The 26,802-nt window shown below is 44.2% G+C and overlaps 1 protein-coding gene across 10 annotated transcripts in view; it reads left to right on the top strand.

Moving 5' to 3' along the window:
- Positions 1-26,802, top strand: part of LOC137625895 (fl(2)d-associated complex component-like) — a 184,462-nt gene that overhangs the window by 18,783 nt on the left and 138,877 nt on the right. For 8 of the 10 annotated variants that reach the window (XM_068356853.1, XM_068356858.1, XM_068356854.1 and 5 more), the window contains exon 2: positions 15,279-15,422. In XM_068356853.1, the coding sequence (XP_068212954.1) occupies positions 15,289-15,422 (134 nt within the window). In that variant the 5' untranslated portion in view covers positions 15,279-15,288. Of the gene's footprint in view, positions 1-15,278; positions 15,423-26,802 lie in introns of those variants that run through there. The other 2 variants (XM_068356859.1, XM_068356860.1) reach the window with 1 other exon arrangement.

The raw sequence follows: 26,802 nt of genomic DNA, 5'->3' as shown, positions 1-26,802 counted from the left end.
ATTCCTCTGTCGTGCTTCCGGCAAGACGTTCTGGGATACGCTTATGTTCTTGGAGTATTTTCACGACTTTGGTGAAGTATTTCTCTTTGATTTCGGCTGTCGCTTTACTGGAAACTTCTATATTAGCTTAGTTAGCTTTTGGAATTAATTTGATTAATTATGGTGACGAAGAGAGTATGAACTCTCGTTCACCTTTCAATGGCCGACCCTTCCCTTAGACGGAAGTGTTGGTGTTTAAGAGAGTATAGACTCTCTTTCTTAATTTTGCTTAACAAAAGTTATAGATTTATTTTATATCTCTCCGCCTCTTATAGGCCTCTTCGATTAACTTCCTTTTATTATAAACTTATTAAAATTAATTTTTATATTTGTTTATATTCGACCTTCCTAATAGTAGGCGGTCTTTTCTTGGTACCGAAGTTAATTAACATTGAGCCCGTCATTTCGGTTTTACCTGTTAACATATTATGCTATTTCCGCCACAGAGTTTGAAAGAATTTCTTTGATAGTCTCGTACTTTTTCAAAGTTGAACTAACGTTTTGTTTGTCTCGGCAGTTGTTGACGTTCAGAACGTTTCAACTTGCACTCTATCGTTACGATAGAGAAAGAATGTTCACGGTTTCACATTGCAGTAAGAGTAACCGTGTCTAGCGTTTTGTTCATTCTTTCTTAACTTAATGGTTTTGATCCTAATAAGGAACTTTTCTTTTTGGGAAATATTTCAGTTTTTTCCTTTAACAATAATATGTTTTAACGATATATATGATTGGGCTCTTCTCTCAGGTTCTAAGTCAAGAGAGAGAGAGAGAGAGAGAGATAGAGACGGAGGGAGAAAGAGGATAAACGTTTCATTCAAGCCTGCCAGGCGTACGAGTAACGTCGTTATCGTTTTGCTCTTATCCCTAGTCTCTTTAGGGGAAGAAACTAAACGTTTCTAGAGTGATCTAGTGTTTAGTCTCTTTCCAGCCACTGAATTTTCTTTCATTAGATTTTTCTGTTACATTGTAATTCTGTTTTCGCAATTACTAACTTTTGAGAAGGATAGAATTGCGTGTTTCAGGTACAAACCACTTAAAGTTTCGAGTTCAGTGAAATAAGTGCAAACAGAAATCAAAGTGATAAGTGATTAGTGCAAAGTATGTCAGTGTTATGCGTGAGGGTACTTTTGTGCGCGCCAGTCGTCCTCCCAGTCCGGGACCTCTTGCAAGCTCCCAAGCCCAGGGGAGAAGCAATGTCGAAGGGCAAAAGGGTTCGGCAGGCCTTGATCGGCGCACAGAAGTATCCTCGGTGGTTGTGGGCGTGTCTTATCGAGACCGTCACTCCCACCCGCAGACGATTGAGCCCTTATTTTGCTCGTCTGCAGAAGAGATTTAGAGGAGAAATAAAGGCAGAGTTACGCTGGTCTCAGGTCTCAAGACCTCTTAAACGTAAAGTCCAGACCTATGCCAGACGTACGAAGTAAAGCCGGATGCAGTCATTGGGTTAGCTCTGACTCTCCTCAGTCATCAGTTTGTCGGGCTGAGAGTGCGCCTACACTCCCCCCCCCTATGCTCGCTCCGCCTGATCGCAGTACCACCTGCCAGGCGTACGATGTTGTGGACTCTACTACAGTCCATGCAAGCACAGCTTTCGGACCTGATGCGTGAGTGTCGTGCTGAGAGTGTTGCACCTCCTCCTCCTCCTGCACCGGTGGTGCACCAACCGCCTGCACCCGTTCAGCCTGTGCTGCACCCGCCTGCACCGGTGGTGCACCAACCGGCTGCACCCGTTCAGCATGTGCTGCACCCGCCTGCACTCGCTGCACCCAGTCGCAACACCATCTGCCAGGCGTACGATGTTGTGGACTCTACTACAGTCCATGCAAGCACAGCTTTCGGACCTGATGCGTGAGTGTCGTGCTGAGAGTGTTGCACCTCCTCCTCCTCCTGCACCGGTGGTGCACCAACCGCCTGCACCCGTTCAGCCTGTGCTGCACCCGCCTGCACCGGTGGTGCACCAACCGGCTGCACCCGTTCAGCCTGTGCTGCACCCGCCTGCACTCGCTGCACCCAGTCGCAACACCATCTGCCAGGCGTACGATGTTGTGGACTCTACTACAGTCCATGCAAGCACAGCTTTCGGACCTGTTGCGTGAGTGTCGGGCTGAGAGTGTTGCACCTCCCCTGCACCCGTTCAGCCTGTGCTCAACCCGCCTGCACTCGCTGCACCCAGTCGCAGCACCTTCTGCCAGGCGTACGATGTTGAACCTCTTTCTGTGTTCGCTGTTCCCAGTGTTGTTCAGCCTCAGCCTTCTTTAAGGCAACCTTCGGTTTGGGATCAGGAGGATTACCCCACTCTTCCTCCTCCTCCCCTGGCTGCTCCACCGGTGGTGCAACTCTCGGTGGAGGTACAACCTCTTCCACCTGTGAGTCAGTCTCCTCAGCTGCTGCACCGAGCTCAACCCGTGCACCCTGATCCTGCGCCTCAGACACCTCTGCTTGCGGGAACTTTACCTTGTTCTGCGCAACCTCGGTCTCTTCACGCTCCACTCATACCACAGGAACAGGAACTTTCTGCACCTTCCACTGTTGTTGTTCCAGCTCGTTCTGACTCTGCTGTTCAGCATACCTTACCTCCATTTTCAAACCATGGCAAAAATATGAATCATGAGTTATGAATGTAAGGTAAACATTATGTTGATTTTTTAAACCCCATGCAAGCATGCATAAAGCACTCTAGCACTGGTCATGGAATTTCTGAGGAATGTTAAACGCCATGCACACGCTCTGCTTTCCTTACAGTAGGCTCTGCTTACAGCAGGCTCTGCTTACAGCAGGCTCTGCTTACTACATGCTCAGCATTCAGCATGCTCTGCATACAACACATGCTCTACATACAGCATGCTCTGCATACAGCATACTCTGCATTCATCATGCTCTGCATACCTTACCGCATGCTTCTCAACATATCTTGGGTTGTTGCCAACTCACTAGACTGTCAAGCAGTTTCATAACGTTGCCTTCTAGTCTGCTGCTTTTGCACCAGTGAACCCTCACTCAGAGAACTTAGCTTTTCTAGGATAAGGTCCCTGTAGATGAGAAAGTTCTTTTCTCCCTCCTTCTGATATTCCCTTGAGGACTCTGTCATTTGGAGGGAGCCTTTAGCTGCATAACCTCTTATGGACTTTTATTTAAGCATAACATGCTTACAGGGAAGGTAATGGTTCCACTTCAGCCGCTAATCCCGTCTGTTACCACACCTGCTCCCATAGACCTTGAGCTGTGTTGCATGACATGCAGTCCAAGCTTAGTCCTTGTTAGAGGATTTTTGTTTACGAAGTCAATGTGTCACGGGGAAGACGTTCAACAACCAACAGAAGGGACTTGTTGTGACGCAGTGCGGCAACCTCAGCAACCCGTTAAGGAGTTGTCTGTACGACCCAGATAGTCTAGACAGATTCGGGTTGTCACTGTACTTCCTCGCTTGCCCATGATTGTCAGTTTACAGACTGTGCAGCAGTATCATGATCTTGTGTCCGGCTCCGTCAGACGACTGGCTTTTAAGAGCTCCCACAAGTCGTCGCTGTCTGGAGATTTTCAAATGGACTATGGATCTGACCAAGGAACTGGGCCTCCTGGTCAATTTTGAGGATTCTCAGCTCGTTCCATCCCAGACCATTGTTTCCTTGGGTATGGATCTTCAGAGTCGAGCTTTTCGGACTTGTCCGTCGGCCCCAAGGATCTTCCAAGCCCTAGAATGCATCCAGAGCATGCTGAGAAGGAACCGATGCTTAGTCAGGCAGGGGATGAGTCTAACAGGGACACTTTCATCGCTGGCCCTGTTCATCGAGTTAGGGAGACTCCACCTCCGCCCCCTTCAGTATCATCTAGCTGCTCACTGGATAAAGGACATGACGCTAGAGACGGGCTCAGTTCCTGTTTCCGAAGAGATGAGGTCTACTTTAACGTGGTGGAAGAACAGCATTCTTCTCAAGGAAGGTCTACCTTTGGCTGTTCAGACCCCCGACCACCGTCTCTTCTCGGACGCATCGGACACGGGCTGGGGTGCGACACTGGACGGACAGGAATGCTCGGGAACATGGATTCAGGAGCAAAGGACACTTCACATCCATTGCAAGGAGTTGTTGGCAGTTCATCTGGCCCTGATAAACTTCAAGTCCCTCCAGCTTAACAAGGTGGTGGAGGTGAACTCCGACTACACCACAGCCTTGGCTTACATCTCCAAGCAGAGAGGGACTCATTCGAGGAAGTTGTTCAAGATCGCAAGGGACCTCCTCATTTGGTCAAAGATCGAAAGCTCACGCTGGTAACGAGGCTCATTCAGGGCGATATGAATGTCATGGCAGATCGCCTCAGCCGTAAGGGTCAGGTCTTCCCCACAGAGTGGACCCTTCACAAGAATGTTTGCAGCAGACTTTGGGCCCTGTGGGGTCTGCCAACCATAGTTCTATTCGCTACCTCGATGACCAAGAAGCTCCTCTTGTATTGTTCTCCGATTCCAGACCCAGCAGCAGCTCGCGTGGATGCCTTTCTGCTGGATTGGTCCCATCTCAACCTGTATGCATTCCCGCCGTTCAAGATTGTCAACAGGGTACTTCAGAAGTTCGCCTCTCACAAAGGGACACGGTTGACGTTGGTTGCTCCCCTCTGGCCCGCGAGAGAAGGGTTCACCGAGGTACTGCAATGGCTGGTCGACGTTCCCAGGACTCTTCCTCCTAGAGTGGACCTTCTGCGTCAACCTCACGTAAAGAAGGTACACCCAAACCTCCACGCTCTTCGTCTGACTGCCTTCAGACTATCGAAAGTCTCTCAAGAACTAGAGGCTTTTCGAAGGAGGCAGCCAGAACGATTGCCAGAGCAAGGACGACATCCACTCTCAGAGTCTATCAGTCTTAATGGGAAGTCTTCCGAAGCTGGTGCAAGGCCAATGCAGTTTTCCTCAACCAGTACCACTGTAACCCAGATTGCTGACTTCCTGTTACATCTAAGGAACGTAAAATCCCTATCAGCTCCTACGATCAAGGGTTACAGAAGTATGTTGGCAGCGGTTTTCCGCCACAGAGGCTTGGATCTTTCCTCCAACAAAGATCTACAGGACCTCCTTAGGTCTTTTGAGACCTCAAAGGAACGTCGGTTGTCCACTCCAGGCTGGAATCTAGACGTGGTCCTAAGGTTCCTAATGTCATCAGGATTTGAACCGTTCCAATCAGCCTCTTTTAAGGACCTCACATTAGAAACTCTTTTCCTCGTGTGCTTAGCAACAGGTAAAAGAGTAAGTGAGATCCACGCCTTCAGCAGGAACATAGGTTTCACATCTGAAACGGCTACATGTTCCTTGCGGCTCGGTTTTTTTGGCTAAAACGAGCTTCCTTCCCGTCCTTGCCCTAAGTCGTTCGAGATCCCAAGCCTGTCCAACATGGTGGGGAACGAACTAGAGAGAGTACTTTGCCCTGTTAGAGCTCTTAAGTACTATTTAAGAAGGTCAAAACCATTACGAGGACAATCAGAAGCCTTATGGTGTGCTATCAAGAAGCCTTCTCTACCAATGTCTAAGAACTCAGTTTCTTACTACATCAGGCTTCTGATTAGAGAAGCAAATTCTCATCTGAAGGAAGAAGACCTTGCTTTGCTGAAGGTAAGGACACATGAAGTGAGAGCTGTGGCTACTTCAGTGGCCTTCAAACAGAACCGTTCTCTGCAGAGTGTTATGGATGCAACCTATTGGAGAAGCAAGTCAGTGTTCGCATCATTCTATCTCAAAGATGTCCAGTCTCTTTACGAGTACTGCTACACCCTGGGTCCATTCGTAGCAACGAATGCAGTAGTAGGCGAGGGCTCAGCCACTACATTCCCATAATTCCATAACTTTTTAACCTTTCTCTTGAATACTTTTTATGGGTTGTTCGGTCGGCTAAGAAGCCTTCCACATCCTTGTTGATTTGGCGGGTGGTCAATTCTTTCTTGAGAAGCGCCGAGGTTAAAGGTTGTGATGAGGTCCTTTAGTATGGGTTGCAGCCCTGTATACTTTAGCACCTTTGGGTTGATTCAGCCTCCAAGAGGAACGCTGCGCTCAGTAAGGAAGACGAACTTAAAAAAGAGACAGAGTAACGGTTCAATTCGACTTCCTTACCAGGTACTTATTATTTCATTGTTATTTGAGATAACTGTTATATGAAATATGGGATACTTAGCTATCCTTTAATCTTGTACACTGGTTTTCACCCACCCCCCTGGGTGTGAATCAGCTACATGATTATCGGGTAAGTTTAATATTGAAAAATGTTATTTTCATTAGTAAAATAAATTTTTGAATATACTTACCCGATAATCATGATTTAATTGACCCTCCCTTCCTCCCCATAGAGAACCAGTGGGACCGAGGAATAATTGAGGAGGTGTCAACAAGAAGTACTTGAGTACCTGGCCACAGGTGGCGCTGGTAAGAACACCCCCTTCTAGTATTGTGATAGCTGGCGTATCCCTCCATAGAATTCTGTCGGGCAACAGAGTTGACAGCTACATGATTATCGGGTAAGTATATTCAAAAATTTATTTTACTAATGAAAATAACATTTTTAGTTTGCTTTTAATGATTGTGATCTCCGTTTCTGTCATAAAAAAATTACCAAGATAGAATAATGATGGGCCATAAAGAGGAGTATTTATTGTCTGGAATGGTGCTTCTTTGACACTAGCCTCATTGTGAAAAATGGGAATTTCAGTCGAATTTTCATTATCATGTCTGCTATTTGGCAGGCTCTGATGATATTTTCAAGCCTGATGTGTCCCTTCCCAACCTCACATATTACATTAGAACTTGAAAGTACTCCCTAACCTGACATAGTTGACCATGTTCTGTTTAGTGTAGAATGTCAAATTTAGTTTACAATGTCTTTTCATGGGGCAGCGTCCCCTCTCTTGTTGAAGTGGAGCACTCATTAAAAAAACGTATACTGTACAATAGTGTATATTGTACTTACTTTACTTGATTTTATATTGTTTGGGAATGTTATGCAAGGCTTTTAGTGTAATACAGCTTTTGCTAGTGGTTGCCTATGTACAGTACTTAATCGGTAAATATGTGACACTTTAATTTCTAGCCAAATACATGAACCATATATTTTCCCTACTTGCTATCTTGTGTTTTGTGCATTTCTATTACTATGTTTATTGGGACAAACCACCCATTTATGATTTTTTGGACCCCCTTATATGAAGACAATTTTGAGGGACCCCAGTGGGTAGCCAGAGTTTTATTGGGTTGCTAAATTTAAAAACGAGTGATATGCAGCAATGATAAGGCTCAGAAATGCTAAATAAACACAAGATAATTGGTTGGAAAAATACCTGTATGGTTTTAAACTTCTATTGTTTTTTTTTCATTTGTGGCTCGCTGGGCTCGCAAAATTAACATTACAGTACATCACTGCTCTTATGCTCTGACTAGAGGAACATGTTGAGCTATGCTCGCCAGCCCCATGGGTCATTATTTCGCAGCTAATTTTTACTTTCACATGAGCAATAATAGCTATACACCGAACAAAGAGCATTTTCATCGTAATCAATCACCAACAGATGAAATTAAACTAAATTTTGAAAAAATATACTAAATTTAGAGAAAAATTACTCTAAACATCGAAACAGATTGTACTTCCCTTTTGGAGACGTCTTTATGCGATTGTGATGAAGCTTAAACTGAAGGGAGGGTGGAAAAAAGGGCTATTTTAGAATAACATCCGGCATCTTGTGCATGAATATTGGGAAGCTCGTAATTGATTAAAAAAGCGAGGTGATGTTTATGTCATACAATAAACAAAACATCTGGCAAAAGCAAATGCAGACAACACATGTGCAATAACTCACAATCTATCTCCCAAATGTAAACAATGGAGTTGTAGTCAGAATTAGCTTTCACATTTTAATCGACCAATATGTAAGTTATTATGCCCCAGCCCCTATTAAACATATAGAGAAAAATGCCAAACTATCTAGCATTCGTCCATTTCTTATAGCAAGTTTGAGTTTCACTAGCCAAACTAGCTAGCATTCGTACATTTCTTAGCAAATTTGAGTTTCACTAGTAATTAAAGTATCATATTTCAACCCTTTAATCATATAATCCTTTCTATTAATGTTGTTTATAGTCTTCAGATATTGCATAGGACTTTATTTTACGATGCATTGTCAGGTAACCATATTTTGCAACAGGTTTGATATATAGCCACAAGACACCAATGCTTTTATGTTTAGCAGGCTGACATAAATCTCTCTTTATAGCTTTTATATTAAAGATCTATTTTTCAATATTTAACTTAGCCGGTGATTATATAGCTGCAACTCTGTTGCCCGACAGACAACTCTACGGTAAAAACTCGCCAGCGATCGCTACACAGGTTGCGGGTGTGCCCAACAGCGCCATCTGTCGTCCAGATACCCAGTACTCAATGTAAACAAAGACTCAATTTTCTCTCTGTCGAGCTATCGACAAGACGTACTTACTCGCTGTTGCTAAACTGGAGTTTTTTCAATATTTAACTTAGCCGGTGATTATATAGCTGCAACTCTGTTGCCCGACAGACAACTCTACGGTAAAAACTCGCCAGCGATCGCTACACAGGTTGCGGGTGTGCCCAACAGCGCCATCTGTCGTCCAGATACCCAGTACTCAATGTAAACAAAGACTCAATTTTCTCTCTATCGAGCTATCGACAAGACGTACTTACTCGCTGTTGCTAAACTGGAGTTTTTTCACAACTAATTGGTGAAGTACTTTATTCTAGTTTTGAGCTTTCGCTATGCAGGTGTTTTATCTTCATCTTAAATCTTGAACTCGTTTTGGATAGATTTAATTATGGTGACAAAGAGAGTATGGACTTTCTTTCACTTTTAAATGGCCGACCCTTCCCTTAGACGGAAGTGTGTTTAGGCTTTTAGTAATTATATCACGTTATAGATTTTCCTCTATATATTTTATATCTCTCCGCCTTTATTAGGCTTCTTCGATTAACTTTCCATCTATTATAAACATATAAAAATAATTTTAATGTTTTGTTTATATAGACCTTTCCTGAGAGTGGGCGGTCCTAACTTGGAAACCGAAGTTAATCAACGTTGAGCCCATTATATCGTAATTAGCTTTTAAAGAGCTAAGGATTTAAAACTTTTTAAATGTAATTTTTTATGAAAGAATTTCTTTGATAGTCTTCGTACTGTTTTCAAAGATGAACTAACGTTTAGTTTATTTATGCTACGCAGTTGTTGACGTTCAGGACGTTCAACATGCGCTCTATCGTTACGATAGAGAGAGAGTGTATCACGGTTTCACTTTGCAGTAAGAGTAAATCGATTCTGACGTTTTGTTCATTCTTTCTTAGCTTAAATGTTTTAAATTCTATTTTAAAGGAACTTTTTATTTGAAAAACTTTTCAGTTTTTTCCTTTAGTAAAATAACATGTTTTTTTGACGAAATATAATTGGGCTCTTCTCTTAGGTGCGTAATCAAGAGAGAAAGAGAGAGAGAGATAGAGACGGAGGGAGAGAGAGGAGAGAAAACGTTCCGTTCAAGCGGGTAACGTTGTTCTCGAGTTACTCTCGTCCCTAGTCGCTGTACGGGGAGGAAGGATAAAACGTTTTAGTTTTTTATTCTCGTCCCCAGGCTATGTGCGGTGAGAGATTGAAAACGTAGTTATATGAACTAGTGTTTAGTCTCTTTCCCAGCCACTGATTTTTTTATCTTAAAATATGTTTTCTGTTTTTTGCTGGTATTAATGAGCTTGCATTATACGACTGATTTCGCAATTACTACCTTTTAATGAAGGGTAGAATTGCGTGTTTCAGGTAGAAATCAGTAAAAGTTTCGATTTCAGTGAAATAAGTGCAAAACAGAAAATCGAAGTGATAAAGTGATATGCGCAAAGTGTTACAGTGTTGCGTCCGAGGGTTCGTCTGTTCGTGCCTGTCGTTCACCTAGTCCGGGACCTCTTACATGCTCCCAAGCCCAGGGGAGAAGTAATGTCAAACGACTTATGGGTTCGAGAGGCCTTGACCAACGAACAGACGTTTTCCCTCTATGGTATCGGGTGTATCTTACCAAGATCTCCCCTACCATAAGACGAGAGAGACGTTGTTTCTCCTCGTCATCCAAAGGCTTTTCGCATAAGAAACCTGTCACAAGGTTTCGAAGCCCTTAAGCGAAAGTCAGTCCTTTCAGGACAGGTCCAGCGTCCTGGTTACAACCATTAGGACAGCTCTGACCCTATGCAGTCATCGTATAACTGCTCGCCGCCTAACAAAAGCGTAACACAGACTCCGAGAGTCTTTTTTTGTAGGCAAAGTGTTGCGGTCACAGACGTTACCCTCGTCTCTTACCACAACCATTTCCGTTGATCCTTAATGGGTTGTATGGCAAGACATGCAGTATATGCTTGCCTCCCTTATGGAAGACTATTCTGCCGATTAGTCCGTTGAGTCTAGCCGTTTATCTCATCGATATCCTGGCTTTCAGCCAACCTAACGTTCCTTTGTGCTTACTGTTGACGTTGGCGTAGCTTAGTCACGCCAGTCAGGTTGTTTAGAACCACACTCGATGCGGTCTCGTGTGGTTTTTCAGCCGCATTTGGACGTTAGGCCACTTGCTGATGCTCCTGTTGACGTTCAAGACGTTCACTAACAATCGGAGTTGACTTGTTTTGACGCTGTGCGTCAACCTCCGCATTCTAGAGTTGTTTTGACTGCTCAGTCTAGGCAGTCAAAGCAGTCTCGAGTGGACGCTGTGCGTCCTCACGCACCTGTTGTGGTTGACAGTTCAGTTGTTGACAGTTCACAGACTGTCAAGCAGTTACATGACGTTGCGTTCTGGTCCGCTACTAATGCACCAGTGAGTGTGGACTCTGCTTGTAAAGCATTGCCACCACGGTAGGTCTCTCCCTTGCTTGAGACTCAGCTTTTATCGGACAAGGTTCCTGTAGATGAGGAAGTTGCTGTTCCCCCTCCTACTGATATTCCCTTGAGGACTCTGTCAGATGGAGAGGAGCCTAAAGCTGCTTAGCCTCCTATGGACTTTAATTAAATCATGATGATTTTTTTTAAGGATCTTTGTCCGGATCTTTTTGTAACTGCTGCTCCTCGTTCGCCTAAACGTCAGAGCTTACACTAGGCCTAGCTACTTTGAAGCCGTTGTTTTTAAGCTAGTGCTCTCTCGCTCTCCTAGAGAGCTTTACGTTGGCTAGGCGACTGGTTTTTCACCAGGAGGAGTTTGGGGGATACAGCCTTTGCTTTCCCTTCTTTTAAACTGGTTTATAGAGCGAGAGTCTGATATGACACGAGAGAAGTTCTCGGCTTGGGAGTTCCTGCCTCTGCCCAGATAGACTTCTCAATTCTCGTAGACTCTCCCTGGCGCCTGGCCAGGAGACGCTCCAAGTTGTTTACAGGTCAACTTCACAGTTGTTTTCGAGCCTTTGAAGTTTTGCTGTACAATTATGTCACGCATAACAAGGCTTTCAGGGATGGTAAATGGTACCCGCCTCAGTCGCTAACCCCGTCTGTTGCCACACCTGCTCCCGTAGACCCTAAATGGGCTTTGCTGCAAGACATGCAGTCCAAGCTTGCGTCCTTGATAGAGGACTTTAATGCGGAGAAGGTTGCTACGGAACCTTCTGGCCAACAACCTTCCAACCGGTCGGTTGTGCGCCCTGTTGACGCTGAGGTAACCTACTCGCGTCTGCCAGTTGAGGTGGTTCCTCCACCGATGCGACCCAGTGTGGGTTGCCAGCCGCACGTTGATGTTAAGCGACGCTCGGAGGTGGTTGTTGACGTTCAGGACGTTCAACAACCAGCAGAGGTGACTTGTTTTGACGCAGTGCGTCAACCTCAGCAACCCGGTAGGGTGTTGACTGCACAACCCAGACGGTCTAGACAGTCTCGGGTTGACGCTGTGCTTCCTCGCGCACCCATGGTTGTTGACAGTTCACAGACTGTGCAGCAGTTCCATGATATTGCGTCTGGCTCCGTCACGCATCCACCAGTGCGACCGGACTCAGCGAGCCAGACGTTGCCGTTTCCTCATCAGTTTTCGGATGAGGAACCCTCTGATGAGGACGTTGCTGAACAACAAGACGATCAGCCCCCAGAATAGATCAAGCCCTGCTATCCATCCAGAAGATGCTGAAGAAGGAACGCTGCTCAGACAGGCTGTGGATGAGTCTGGTAGGGACGCTGTCATCCGTGGAACAATTTGTGTCACTAGGAAGACTACACCTCCGTCCTCTTCAATACCATCTAGCTTTTCACTGGAAAAAGGACAAGACGCTAGAAGCGGTCTCGATCCCGGTTTCCGAAAAGATAAAGTCTTGTCTGACTTGGTGGAAGGACAATATCAACCTAAGAGAGGGTCTTCCCCTGGCTGTTCAGACTCCCAACCACGTTCTCTTCTCGGACGCATCGGACGTGGGCTGGGGCGCGACACTAGACGGTCGGGAATGCTCAGGACTTTGGAACTCGAGTCAGAGGAGCATGCATATCAACTGCAAGGAGCTGTTGGCAGTACATCTGGCCTTGAAAAGCTTCAAGTCTCTCCTTCGAGGCAAAGTGGTGGAAGTTAACTCGAACATCACCACGGCCTTGGCGTACATCTCCAAACAAGGAGGTACCCACTCACTGACGTTGTACGAGATCACAAGGGACCTGCTCATCTGGTCAAAAGGTCAAGACATCTCCCTAGTAACGAGGTTCATCCAAGGCGACTTGAACGTCATAGCAGATTGTCTCAGTCGGAAAGGGCAAGTAATTCCAACCGAATGGACCCTCCACAAGGATGTGTGCAAGAGACTTTGGGCCACTTGGGGTAAAACCATCCATAGATCTCTTTGCAACCTCGCTGAACAAGAGGCTTCCAATCTATTGCTCTCCAGTCCCGGACCCAGCAGCAATACATATAGATGCTTTCCTCCTAGATTGGTCACATCTGGATCTCTACGCATTCCCACCGTTCAAGATTGTCAACAAGGTACTGCAGAAGTTCGCCTCTCACGAAGGGACAAGGTTGACTTTAGTTGCTTCCCTCTGGCCCGCGAGAGAATGGTTCACCGAGATACTTCGATGGTTAGTAGACGTTCCCAGTAGTCTTCCTCTAAGGGTAGACCTTCTACGTCAGCCACACGTAAAGAAGGTACTCCAAAGCCTCCACGCTCTTCGTCTGACTGCCTTCAGACTATCGAAAGACTCTCGAGAGCTAGAGGCTTTTCGAAGGAAGCAGCCAGTGCGATTGCTAGAGCAAGGAGAGCTTCTTCCATTAGAGTCTACCAATCGAAGTGGGAAGTCTTCCGAGACTGGTGCAAGTCAGTTTCTGTATCCTCGACCAGTACCTCTGTAGCTCAAATGGCTGTTTTTCTCTTATACCTGAGAAAAGGACGATCCCTTTCAGCTCCCACTATCAAGGGCTACAGAAGCATGTTGGCATCGGTCTTCCGGCATAGAGGCTTAGATCTTTCCAAACATAAAGATCTGCAAGACCTCCTTAAGTCTTTTGAGACCACCAAGGAGCGTCGTTTGGCTACCCCTGGATGGAATTTAGACGTGGTACTAAGATTCTTCATGTCAGATAGGTTGGAGCCGTTACAATCAGCCTCCCTGAAAGATCTCACTCTTAAGACTCTTTTCCTGGTATGCTTAGCCTCGGCTAAAAGAGTCAGTGAGATTCATGCCTTCAGCAAGAACATAGGATTTTCGTCAGAAAAAGCCACTTGTTCGCTACAACTTGGTTTTCTAGCCAAAAATGAGCTGCCTTCTCGGCCTTGGCCTAAATCTTTCGATATCCCCAGCTTTTCGGAGATCGTAGGCAATGAACTAGAAAGAGTCTTATGCCCTGTTAGAGCTCTTAAGTTCTATTTAAAGCGTACTAAACCTTTACAAGGCCAATCTGAAGCTTTATGGTGTTCAGTTAAGAAACCATCCTTGCCTTTGTCAAAGAATGCTTGGTCAGACTTTATCAGATTGTTAATACGAGAAGCTCATTCACATCTGAGTGAGGAAGACCGAACTTTGCTTAAGGTGAAGACGCACGAAGTTAGAGCTGTAACAACTTCCGTGGCCTTTAAGCAAAATATATCTCTGCAAAGTATAATGGACGCAACCTATTGGAGAAGCAAGTCAGTGTTCGCGTCATTTTACTTGAAAGATGTCCAGTCTCTTTACAAGAACTGCTACACACTGGGACCATTCGTAGCAGCGAGTGCAGTAGTGGGTGAGGGCTCAACCACTACAATTCCCTAATTCCATACCCTTTTAATCTTTCTCTTGAAATGTTTTTATTGTTGTTTTTTGGGTTGTCCGGAAGGCTAAGAAGTCTTTTGCATCCTGGTTGATTTGTCGGGTGGTCAAAGTCATTTCTTGAGAGCGCCTAGATTAGGGGTTTTGATGAGGTCCTGTTGTATGGGTTGCAACCCTTGATACTTCAGATCCTAGGGGTCGATCAGCATCCTAAGAGGATCGCGAGGCTCCGTAAGGAAGACGTACTTAAAAGGCAGAGTAATTGTTCAAGTCGACTTCCTTACCAGGTACCTATTTATTTTGTTTTTGTTATTTTGATAACTTCTAAAATGAAATAAAAACTCTTAGCTCATAAAAGTGTAAACATATATTGCTGGTCTCTACCCACCCCCCTGGGTGTGAATCAGCTATATAATCACCGGCTAAGTTAAATATTGAAAAATGTTATTTTGATAATAAAATAAATTTTTGAATATACTTACCCGGTGATTATAAATTAAAGGACCCTCCCTTCCTCCCCAATAGAGACGCAGTGGGACGAGGAGAAAATTGAGTCTTTGTTTACATTGAGTGCTGGGTATCTGGACGACAGATGGCGCTGTTGGGCACACCCGCAACCTGTGTAGCGATCGCTGGCGAGTTTTTACCGTAGAGTTGTCTGTCGGGCAACAGAGTTGCAGCTATATAATCACCGGGTAAGTATATTCAAAAATTTATTTTATTATCAAAATAACATTTTAATGTTATTACTGTTCTAAAACTATTTTGTATTAGTTGTTCATTGATTCTCTTGTAGTTTATTTATTTCCTTAATTCCTTTTTCATTTAGGTATTTTTCCTTATTGGTTTTAATAGCTTCCTGCTTTTCAAGCTGAGGTTTTAGCTGGGATAGTAATGATAATAATCATAATGTGAAAAGGATGTTTCATGAAGCATTGTAAAGTTGGTAAAGCTAGACTATACTTAGTAAGCTTTGAGGAAACTATTTTAATGACAGAAATTTTTTTCAGCAGATGTCACTGCATGATGCCTTTAGTGGACCCTCGCAGGCCGTCAAGCCACGTTGAACCCGAGGCATCACGGACTCTATTAGCTCATCGCCTTGGGAATATCACCCACTGTGATATTTCTAGATCGAAGACTGTTGAAATTACCAAGTAAGTTCTTTGTGCTTGATGTGACCTTCATGAACAACCAAGTGTATAAGTTTAAGATTGGAGTTCATGAAATAATTGGAGGGCTTTATAGATGATTTTTAGTCTAAAAGTGTTTTCCTAACTAAAGTAAATATTTTTCCATGTGGTAAAGAGATTTGAATGATTACAGGTCAAGTCTGGAGGCATGGAGAGGTCCCAATTATTCAACATGAAAGTTTAACTTTTGATAAAATTATCGTGTAATAATATGTATACTATGCAATATGTCTGATGTACCCTAAAGCCCAGAATGTACTAAGCGTATAAGAATCTTAGAGCTTTGCGTTTTGCATAGGTTTTCGTTGTTCATTCAAGGTTCAAACTACGTTGTGTAAGAAATCACCAGTGCCTTACTAATTCTACTCTGAAGTTAATCTTTTATGTTTTGTATTTGAACAACTTGTCCAAATCACAAAACAGAAACCCAACTGTTCTTGACCATCATTCGTACAAGCATTGCTTCAAACCTCATTCTTTTGTATCCAAATAAAGAACAAATGAGCATTGGGAAGGGAGAAGGGGCCTGAAAATATGATTGATGTGCTTGTATGAAAATTATGGTTCATGTTATAAAAGCGTTACTTTCAGGTGACGTCGTTAATCATAGAAACTTGATTAGTTTTTAATGGAGGATAGGGTGAATCTAAAGAAGATATTGAAAGGAGCAAGAAAATTTTTTGATGATGTTGAATGATCCTTCATGGCATTGAGAATTCTGAGCTAAACTACAATAGTCAACTTTACATAATACACTTTAAAAAATGGCAAATAGTTCTACTGTATATCGAACCTGTAGTAAGGAAAGAGGACCTTGGTGTCTTTACCTTAAATTGAGTAACGTCTTCCGGAGAGATTTTAACAAAGACCTCAAAACAACCAGACAAAATTATTGGAGAATTTTTTCATCACAAAATCTTTGTTGCAAGGATGGTATAGTACAGGCAAGAGGAACCCTTAGAAACTTCATGGAACTTTTGGAAGTAATCCCAGATTGTCTTTATGGGACATAAAAACACATGTCCCAATGAGGATGGAAGAATTGGAACAGCACATGATGATATAGCCAGGTCACCCGTAGCAACAAACTATTGGCGATAGAAAATACCAATGAAAGCACATTTGCTTGTGTGTGAGACCTTCCCTGCTAGTATGTGAAGCGTGCTGACATAGCATTTAGGAGGAAAGGCTCCACCCTCCTCCCCCAAAAAACTGGAATGTCAAGCAAAGAGGCTTCTGATAACGACTCAAAATGTACAAAACAAAGTACCACACAATTAAGGAATAGCTCAAATCAGCTCTTGAAACTGAAAGCGGGGAGGAGCCAGTGCCACCCATCTGCCACAAATAAAGAAAGCTGGAGGTCATAAGGTATTCCCTACCTAGTGACAAGGCAAAAACATATTAATGTAAAATAAAACAAAGTAAATTCCCTGAACTAGGAAGTAAGAATTTCAAGCAAAATAAACCTGTTGAGATGAAGTTACTCAAGCAGTAAAAAAAGTGAAAAAGAAAGGTGTTACCATATTCATGTTAATGGGGATGAGCAGCTCACAAAACTGTAATCACAATCGCTAAGAAATAAGATTAAATGATGATGAGTCAGTGCATAAAATCAACTTATTGGAAGGCACAATTCATGAATAAACAAGGAAATCTAAATTCTAATTGAGAGGCACTAAAATGTGATGGTCATTACCAGGAAGAAGGAGAATTGTTGATTCCTTGGTGGATGATGGTCACGGTCAGTTGTACTCCTTCAATTCTTGAACTTGGCAAATTGTTGAAAGTTGGGTGTCTAGTTTGGAAAGAAGGCATTTTATGGTTAATGGCTTTGTATGATGAAATAGGCATGAGTTGGAAGTCTTAACCAAACATACATGTGCTTAGTAATGCCAGAAATCTATTAATACTATCATCAGCATCTATCTTGCAGTTGGCATGAAATAGGAGAGCCAGCTAGTAAGATATGGGTGAGTCTCATTAACCATCTCCCATGATTCATGGGACAGTTTTAATTTGATAAAAGAACACTCTTCAGAATAGTCCACACAATATAAAATTGAATATAGTATTTATGTTGTCTTAAGTAAGGAAATTTTTATTTTGTTGAATGTTTTTGGTAGTATTTTCAGTACAGTCCAGTTCATTAATGAATTATGACATGCATTCTGATATTGAATGTTTTGATACTGTTTTTTTATAATCATAAACAATATCAACAAACAGTACGCAATTAAGTGAACTGTACAGTCCCTTTCTAGCCTTGCTATGGGTTTTGCCCTTGTTTTTTCAGTACGATAACATTGTTCTTTTATTCTTTATTATAATTTGGTGTTTCACTGGCATATACTGCTTTGGACAATTTTGTATGGGTTTGATACTTCTTAACCAGTAATTTTCAATATTAAACTTACCCGATAATCATGTAGCTGTCAACTCCGTTGCCCGACAGAATTCTATGGAGGGATACGCCAGCTATCACAATACTAGAAGGGGGTGTACTTACCAGCGCCACCTGTGGCCAGGTACTCAATCATTTGTTGTTGACACCTCCTCAATTATTCCTCTGTCGTGCTTCCGGCTAGACGTTCTGGGATACGCTCATGGTCTTCGAGTTTATTCATGGATATTTGGTGAAGTATTCTCTTAGATTAACGGCTGTCGCATACTGGAATCCTTTTTATATTAGCTAGTTAGCTTTTATATAAACTCTGATTAACGGTTAATGAATTTTTGCTTGTTTTTGGATCACCCTTTGACTTACTCTTTGAAACAAGATGTCTGACGTTTCGCAAGCTCCCTCCCATAGACGATGTAGGTCTTGCAATAGGCGTATTCCGAAGGTCTCGGTAGATCCTCACACCGCTTGTTCTGACTGTAGGGACAGGCCCTGTCTATTAGAAAATCGGTGTGAGGAGTGCGCCGGACTTTCGGAATTGGATTTTGTACGTCTTTTAAAATATTCATCCAAGTTAGAGAGAACTAGAGTTAGGAGAAGTTCTTCTCACTCTTCTATGTTTTCCTCACCTCATGATCCCCTACCTTTTCCTACCCCTGTAGTGGCTACCCCCGAACCTACTGTGTGCCCTCCGCCTGATATGTCAACTGTTTTGCGTGCTATTCAGGCTTTAGGAGATAAAGTAGAATCAGTGGTAAGTGACCATAAGTCTCTGATGGCCGAGGTTAAAGAACTGAAGGTCAAGAGTGCAGTGGGTGGAAATAGTGCCAGTGCTGTGACGAGTGCTAGTGTCTGTGCAGTGCCAAGTGCTAGTGGTGCCAGTGTGGTGCGTGAGGATTTTTCTGTGCGAGCCAGTCGTCCTCCCAGTCCGGGACCTCTTGCAAGCTCCCATGCCCAGGGGAGAAGCAATGTCGAAGGGCTTAAGGGTTCGACAGGCCTTGTTAGGCGCACAGAATTATCCTCGGTGGTTGCGGGCGTGTCTTCCTTAGACCGTCACTCCCACCTGCAGACGATTGAGCCCGTCTTCTCGTCCGCTGATCTTCATGCAGGGAAGAAACGTTGGTCTCAGGTCTCGAGACCGCTTAAACGTAGAGTTCAGTCAGCGAGTGCTCAGCCAGGTTGTAGTCATTGGCTCAGCTCCGACTCGCCTCTGTCATCGGTCGACTGTACTCCGCCCAAGAGGAGTAAGGTTCTGCCTTTACAGACCCCGACTGTGACTTTACCTCAGTCTGTTATCGTTTCTGCCGACCCCAAGTGGACCCTGCTTCAGTCCATGCAAGTTCAGCTTTCGGACTTGATGCGTGAGTGTCGGGCTGAGAGTGTTGCACCTCCTGCACTCCCTCCACCTGTTCTCGCTGCACCTGTGCTCGCCCAGCCTGCACCTGCTCCGCCTGGTCGCAGCACCATCTGCCAGGCGTACGATGTTGAACCACTTTCGGAGTTTGCTGTTCACAGTGTTGTTCAGCCTCAGCCTTCTTTAAGGCAACCCTTGCTTTGGGATCAGGAGAGTTACACTCTTCCTCCTCCTCCCCTTGCTGCTCCACCAGTGGTGCAACTCTCGGTTGGGGTACAACAACCTCTCCCCTCCGTGAGTCTGTCTGCTCAACCAGCGCTGCACCGAGTTCAACCCTCATCTAGGCAAGCTCATCTACACCATGCACTTGCGCCTCAGGAGCCTCAGCTTGCTAGAACTTTACCTTGTTCTGCGCAGCCTCAACCTTCTCATGCTCCACTCATCTCTCAGGAACAGGAACGGACTACTCCGCCTCCGTCCTCCGCTCAGCTGGTGCAATCCTTGGGTGCAACTCTTGCTAGGAGTCAACCTCCTTCACCCTTGCACCTGCCTTCTGCTCCGACTGTTGTTCAGCCTATGCAGTCTGAACCTCAGGTTTTCCCTCAAGTTGAGGAAACCTCTGTTGTTGTTCCTACCCGTTCTGACTCTGCGGTTCAGCATTCTGGTCCTTTTGCTTCGCTACCTTCTGCTGATGAAGTGTCGGATGATGAGGAGGCACATCTTGATCCCTCATCAGACGTGGAGGAGTCTAAGCTTTCTCCATTGTCTGTTGATTTTAGAAAGGTCTTGGCTCTACTCAGGGAGCTTTACCCTGACCACTTCGTCTCTGCTGTTCCCCGCTCTCCTCCATCTGAGTTTTCGCTAGGCGTGCAACAAGCTAAGTCGAGCTATACTAAGCTTGTCCTAGCTAGATCCTCCAAGAGGGCCTTAAGGACCTTAGGGGAGTGGCTTCAGTCTAAACAACACCTGGGCAAGACTTCCTTCATGTTCCCTCCAACGAAGCTCGCATCGAAAGGTTGCGTTTGGTATGCCACAGGGGAAGCACCAGGCTTGGGAGTTCCTGCCTCTGCCCAGGCTGACTTCTCAAGTCTGGTGGACTCGCCTAGGAGGACTGCGATGAGACGCTCGAAGGTTTGTTGGACCTTCTCAGACCTGGATCATCTTCTGAAAGGGTTGTTCAGAGCTTTCGAAATGTTCAACTTTCTCGACTGGTGCCTGGGAGCCCTCAGCAAGAAAACATCTCCTGCGGACAAAGACTCTGCCATGTTAATTATGTCCTGCATGGATAAGGCTATCAGGGATGGATCGGGTGAGCTAGCGTCGTTATTTGTATCAGGGGTGTTGAAGAAAAGGGAACAACTGTGTACCTTCCTCTCAGCCAGCATTACACCGTGCCAGCGGTCACAGCTCCTTTTTGCTCCACTCTCAAAGTTCCTCTTTCCCGAGGAGCTAGTTAAGGACTTGTCGGCTGCCCTGATACAGAAGGACACGCACGATCTTGTAGCCTCATCGGCTCGTAAGTCTAAGGTTACCACCTCTGTCCCCAAGACTTATCGCTCTCCAGTGGCTGATACCCCGGCCACTAGGTTCATACCGCCCTTTCGTGGTAGAGCCCCCAGCCGAGGAAGCTCCCGTCCAGACACTCACAGAGGCAAGTCTAGGAAAGGACCCAGGACATCTAAGGGAAAGCACTGACTCTCAGATTCTCCAGACAACAGTAGGAGCCAGGCTCAAGATCTTCTGGCAAGCCTGGGAGAAGAGAGGTGCAGACGCAGTCTGTCAGTTGGCTGAGGTACGGTTACAGGATTCCATTCTGCCTCAAACCGCCTCTGACCACATCGCCCATCAACCTCTCTCCCAACTACAAAGAAGAGGACAAGAGGCTAGCATTGCAACAGGAGGTGTCGCTACTTGTGCAGAAGAAGGCAGTGGTTATAGTCCGGGACCATCAATCCCCGGGCTTCTACAACCGTCTCTTTCTTGTGGCCAAAAAGACAGGAGGTTGGAGACCGGTGCTGGACGTCAGCTCTCTCAACGAGTATGTCACCAAGCAGACGTTCACAATGGAGACGACCAAGTCGGTCTTAGCAGCGGTCAGACAGGAGGACTGGATGGTCTCGTTGGACTTGAAAGATGCATACTTTCACGTTCCCATTCATCCAGACTCCCAACCTTTCCTGAGATTCGTTTTCGGAAAGGTTGTCTATCAGTTCCAAGCCCTGTGTTTTGGCCTAAGCACAGCTCCTATGGTCTTTACTCATCTGATGAGGAATGTAGCGAAATTCCTGCACTTATCGAACATCAGAGCCTCCCTCTACCTAGACGACTGGCTGTTGAGAGCCTCCACGAGTCGTCGTTGTCTGGAGAACCTCTCTTGGACTTTAGATCTAATCAGAGACCTAGGTCTATTAGTCAATATAGAGAAATCTCAACTCATTCCCTCCCAATCCATTGTGTACCTGGGAATGGAGATTCAGAGTCGGGATTTTCGGGCTTTTCCATCGGCCCCCAGGATAAACCAAGCCCTACAGTGCATCATGAGCATGCTGAAGAGGAGCAATTGCTCAGTGAGACAGTGGATGAGTCTCACAGGGACCCTCTCATCTCTGGCCCTGTTTGTCGAGCTAGGGAGACTCCACCTCCGCCCTCTTCAATTCCATCTTGCAGCTCATTGGGACAAGGGCTCGACTCTAGAAGCAGTCTCTATCCCTATCAACCAAGAGATGAAGACCACTCTCCGGTGGTGGAAGCACAATCTTCTTCTCAAGGAGGGTCTATCATTGGCCATCCAGACCCCCCATCTTCATCTCTTCTCGGATGCATCGGACTCGGGCTGGGGTGCGACCTTGGACGGACGGGAATGCTCAGGAGTATGGAACAAGGAACAAGGATTACTCCACATCAACTGCAAGGAACTGTTAGCAGTCCATCTTGCCCTGTTGAACTTCAAGTCCCTCCTGCTAGGCAAAGTGGTGGAGGTGAATTCAGACAACACCACAGCCTTGGCTTACATCTCCAAGCAAGGAGGGACCCATTCGAGGAGCCTTTACGAGATCGCAAGGGACCTCCTCATTTGGTCAAGAGGTCTAAACCTCACATTGGTCACGAGGTTCATCCAGGGCGATATGAATGTTTCAGCGGATCGCCTCAGCAGAAGGAATCAGGTCATTCCCACGGAATGGACCCTCCACAAGAGTGTGTGCAACAGACTTTGGACGTTGTGGGGTCAACCTACCATAGACCTGTTTGCCACCTCCATCACCAAGAGACTTCCGCTTTATTGTTCCCCTGTTCCAGACCCTGCAGCGGTTCATGTAGATGCTTTTCTTCTGAACTGGTCCCATCTCGACCTGTACGCATTCCCTCCGTTCAAGATTATAAACAAAGTTCTGCAGAAATTCGTCTCGCACGAAGGGACACGGCTGACGCTGGTTGCTCCCCTTTGGCCTGCAAGAGAATGGTACACAGAGGTACTTCAATGGCTAGTCGACTTCCCCAGGACTCTACCTCTAAGAGTGGACCTTCTACGTCAACCACACGTAGACAGGTTGCACCCAAACCTCCACGCTCTTCGACTGACTGCCTTCAGACTGTCGAAAGATTCGCTAGAGCTAGAGGCTTTTCGAAGGAGGCAGCCAGTGCGATTGCCAGAGCTAGAAGAATTTCCACTCGTAGAGTCTACCAGTCTAAGTGGGAGGTCTTCCGAAGCTGGTGTAGAGCCAATTCAATATCCTCTACCAATACCTCTGTGATCCAAATAGCTGACTTCCTTCTTCATCTTAGGAATGAGAGATCCCTTTCAACATCTACGATTAAAGGGTATAGGAGCATGTTGGCCTCAGTCCTCCGCCACAGGGGTTTGGACCTGTCTTCCAACAAGGACCTTCAAGACATTCTCAAGTCTTTTGAGACGTCTAAAGAACGTCGTCTTTCCACTCCAGGCTGGAATCTGGACGTAGTCTTAAGGTTCCTTATGACATCTAGGTTCGAACCTCTCCAGTCAGCTTCCTTCAAGGATCTTATCCTCAAGACTGCTTTTCTCGTTTGCCTTGCAACAGCTAAGAGAGTCAGTGAGGTTCATGCCTTCAGCAAGAACATTGGTTTCACAACCGAATCAGCTACATGTTCTTTTCAGCTTGGATTCCTAGCAAAGAACGAGCTTCCTTCACGTCCTTGGCCTAGATCGTTCGAAATACCTAGCCTCTCCAACATGGTAGGTAACGAACTAGAGAGAGTTCTTTGCCCTGTCAGAGCTCTCAAATATTATCTGAAGAGGTCTAAACCTATTCGAGGACAGTCAGAAGCCTTATGGTGTGCCATCAAGAAACCCTCGAGACCCATGTCCAAGAATGGGCTTTCATACTATATAAGGCTTCTGATCAGAGAAGCACATTCTCACTTAAAGGAGGAAGACCTTGCATTGCTGAAGGTAAGGACCCACGAAGTAAGAGCTGTAGCTACTTCGTTGGCCTTTAATAAAAACCGTTCTCTGCAGAGCATTATGGATGCAACCTATTGGAGGAGCAAGTCAGTGTTTGCATCATTTTATCTGAAAGATGTCCAGTCTCTTTACGAGAACTGCTACACCCTGGGACCATTCGTAGCAGCGAGTGCAGTAGTAGGTGAGGGCTCAGCCACTACATTCCCATAATCCCATAACCTTTTTAACCTTTCTCTTGAATACTTTTATTGTTGTTTTTATGGTTGTTACGGTAGGCTAAGAAGCCTTCCGCATCCTTGGATTTGGCGGGTGGTCTATTCATTCTTGAGAAGCGCCTGGGTTAAAGGTTTGGTAGAGGTCCTTTAGTAGGGTTGCAACCCCTTGTACTTTGGCACCTTTGGGTTGATTCAGCCTCCAAGAGGAACGCTGCGCTCAGTAAGGAAGACGAACTTTAAATAAAAGGCAGAGTAACGGTTCTATTCGACTTCCTTACCAGGTACTTATTATTTCATTGTTATTTGAGATAACTGTTATATGAAATTTGGGATACTTAGCTATCCTTTAATCATGTACACTGGTTTTCACCCACCTCCCTGGGTGTGAATCAGCTACATGATTATCGGGTAAGTTTAATATTGAAAAATGTTATTTTTATTAATAAAATAAATTTTTGAATATACTTACCCGATAATCATGATTTAATCGACCCTCCCTTTCCTCCCCAGAGAGAACCAGTGGACCGAGGAATAATTGAGGAGGTGTCAACAACAAATGATTGAGTACCTGGCCACAGGTGGCGCTGGTAAGTACACCCCCTTCTAGTATTGTGATAGCTGGCGTATCCCTCCATAGAATTCTGTCGGGCAACGGAGTTGACAGCTACATGATTATCGGGTAAGTATATTCAAAAATTTATTTTATTAATAAAAATAACATTTTGTGGATTACAGTACTCTAGTAGTATGCTGTTTTAATTTTATGTGGTCCATCCACATTTTGTGACGGTACAAAACCGTGTTCTTATAGACCGCAATTCATCAGGTACAGGCCAGAGTAGAGAGAAGCTTGAACTGAAACATTTTGATTCCCTGTGAGGCAGTTCCAGCCAGCATCTTCTGCTCTCAGTTGGACAGTGTCATTGGAATCAATGCAATTTAGATTCAAGCTTCAGCTTATTTTTGTCTGCACATGTAGAATTCCCATATATGTGTACACAGTAAAAATCGACTCAATTTTATGTGTTTTTTAACCAGTACTGTCGATGTAGGGCAACCTGACATTCTATCCTCCCTTGTGGGTGTTTTTGGCCTTACAAATAAAACTGGTACTTCCTGGGATGTATATATAAAATGTTTTTTTGTGAATTATATTATCTATTTTTGCAACATTTACAATACAGTAAAATAACTAAAAAGAATTTTCGAAGTTGCGCTTTACACAAGCTACACTAAAGTGTTCTGTAATAGTGAACTGTCGGTCAACGTCGCCTAGATTTGGAACTGAATAAATCAAACTCGTTAGGTTATAACAGGTACTAATAGCAAAGTCACTAGTTTACCGTTTAGTAAATAAAGTTAAGTGGCTGTTTACTTTGAATCCACCACCATTAATCGTGAATCCACATTACAATGGATGCTCAATGAAAATTATCTGCCTAGCATGAGATAACATCAGTTAACATTCAATCATCAATGCATACTATACTGTGCAGTACTGTATTTTTTAAATATTTAACTTAGCCGGTGAATATATAATAGCTGCAACTCTGCGGCTCGACAGAAAACACACTCAAAAACTCGCGAGCGATCGCTATGAAGGTTGAGGGTGTGCCCACCAGCGCCACTAACAGCCAGATACCACTCTTGCATGTAAACAAACCCTTCAATTCTTCTCTGTCGACGTTGACGACAAGACGTATCAATACTCGCTGTAGAACCTGGAGTTTTCTCAACATATTTGGTGAAGTACTTCATTTTGGTTTGAGCTTTCGCAGTGCAGGTGTTTTATCTTCATCTTAAATCTTGAACTCGTTTTTGGATAGATTTAATTTTTGATGACAAGAGAGAGAGTATGGACTTTCTTTGACTTTTAAATGGCCGACCCTTCCCTTAGACGGAAGTGTCTTTTAGGCTTTTAGCAATTACAGTATCTTATCACGTTATAAATTAATTATAGATTTTCCTCTATATATTTTATATCTCAACCGCCTTTATTAGGCCTCTTCGATTAGCTTTCCATTTATAATAAACATCAAAATAAATTTTAATGATTTGTTTATATGCGACCTTTCCTGAGAGTAGGCGGTCCTAACTTGGAAACCGAAGTTAAACAACGTTGAGCCCTTTTCAATCGTAAATAACTTTTACAGAGCTAATGATTTAAAACTTATTAAATGAAATATTTTTAGTAAATATTTTATGATAGTTTTTTTCTTTGAATAGTCTTCGTACTGTTTCAAAGTTGAACTAACGTTTAGTTTATTTATGCTACGCAGTTTGCGCTCTATCGTTACGATAGAGAGAGAGAGTATCACGGTTTCACTTTGCAGAAAGAGTAAATCTTGATTCTGACGTTTTGTTCTTTTTTCTTTCAAAGCTTAAATGTTTTAAAGACTATTTTAAAGGAACTTTTAATTGAAAAACCTTTCAGTTTTTTCCTTTGGTCAAATAACCTGTTTATTGACGAAAGGTAAGTGGGCTCTTCTCTTCGGTGCGAAATCAAGAGAGAGAGAGAGAGAGTGAGATAGAGACGGAGAGAGAGAAAGGAGAGAGAACGTTCCGATCTTTATCTCGTCCCAAGCGAGTAACGTTGTTCTCGAGTTACTCTCGTCCCTGTACGGGGAGAAAGGATAAAATGTTTTTAGTTTTTATTCTCGTCCCAAGGCACTGTACGGTGAGAGATTGAAAACGTAGTTTTGAATGAACTAGTGTTTAGTCTCTTCCCCAGCCACTGATTTTTTTTTATCTTAAAATATGTTTACTGTTTTTTGCTGGTATTAATGTGCTTACATTATACGACTGATTTCGCAATTACAACCTTTTGATGAGGGTAGAATTGCGTGCTTCAGGTAGAAATCAGTTTTATTCATACCTAATGTGAATTGTTAAAAAATTCGATTTCAGTGAAATAAGTGCAAAACAGAAAATCA

This window comes from Palaemon carinicauda, chromosome 33 (genome assembly GCF_036898095.1).
Source record: "Palaemon carinicauda isolate YSFRI2023 chromosome 33, ASM3689809v2, whole genome shotgun sequence".
Taxonomy (NCBI): domain Eukaryota; kingdom Metazoa; phylum Arthropoda; class Malacostraca; order Decapoda; family Palaemonidae; genus Palaemon; species Palaemon carinicauda.
Note: the sequence above shows the minus strand (reverse complement) of the source record. Positions and strands in the feature narration are given on the sequence as shown.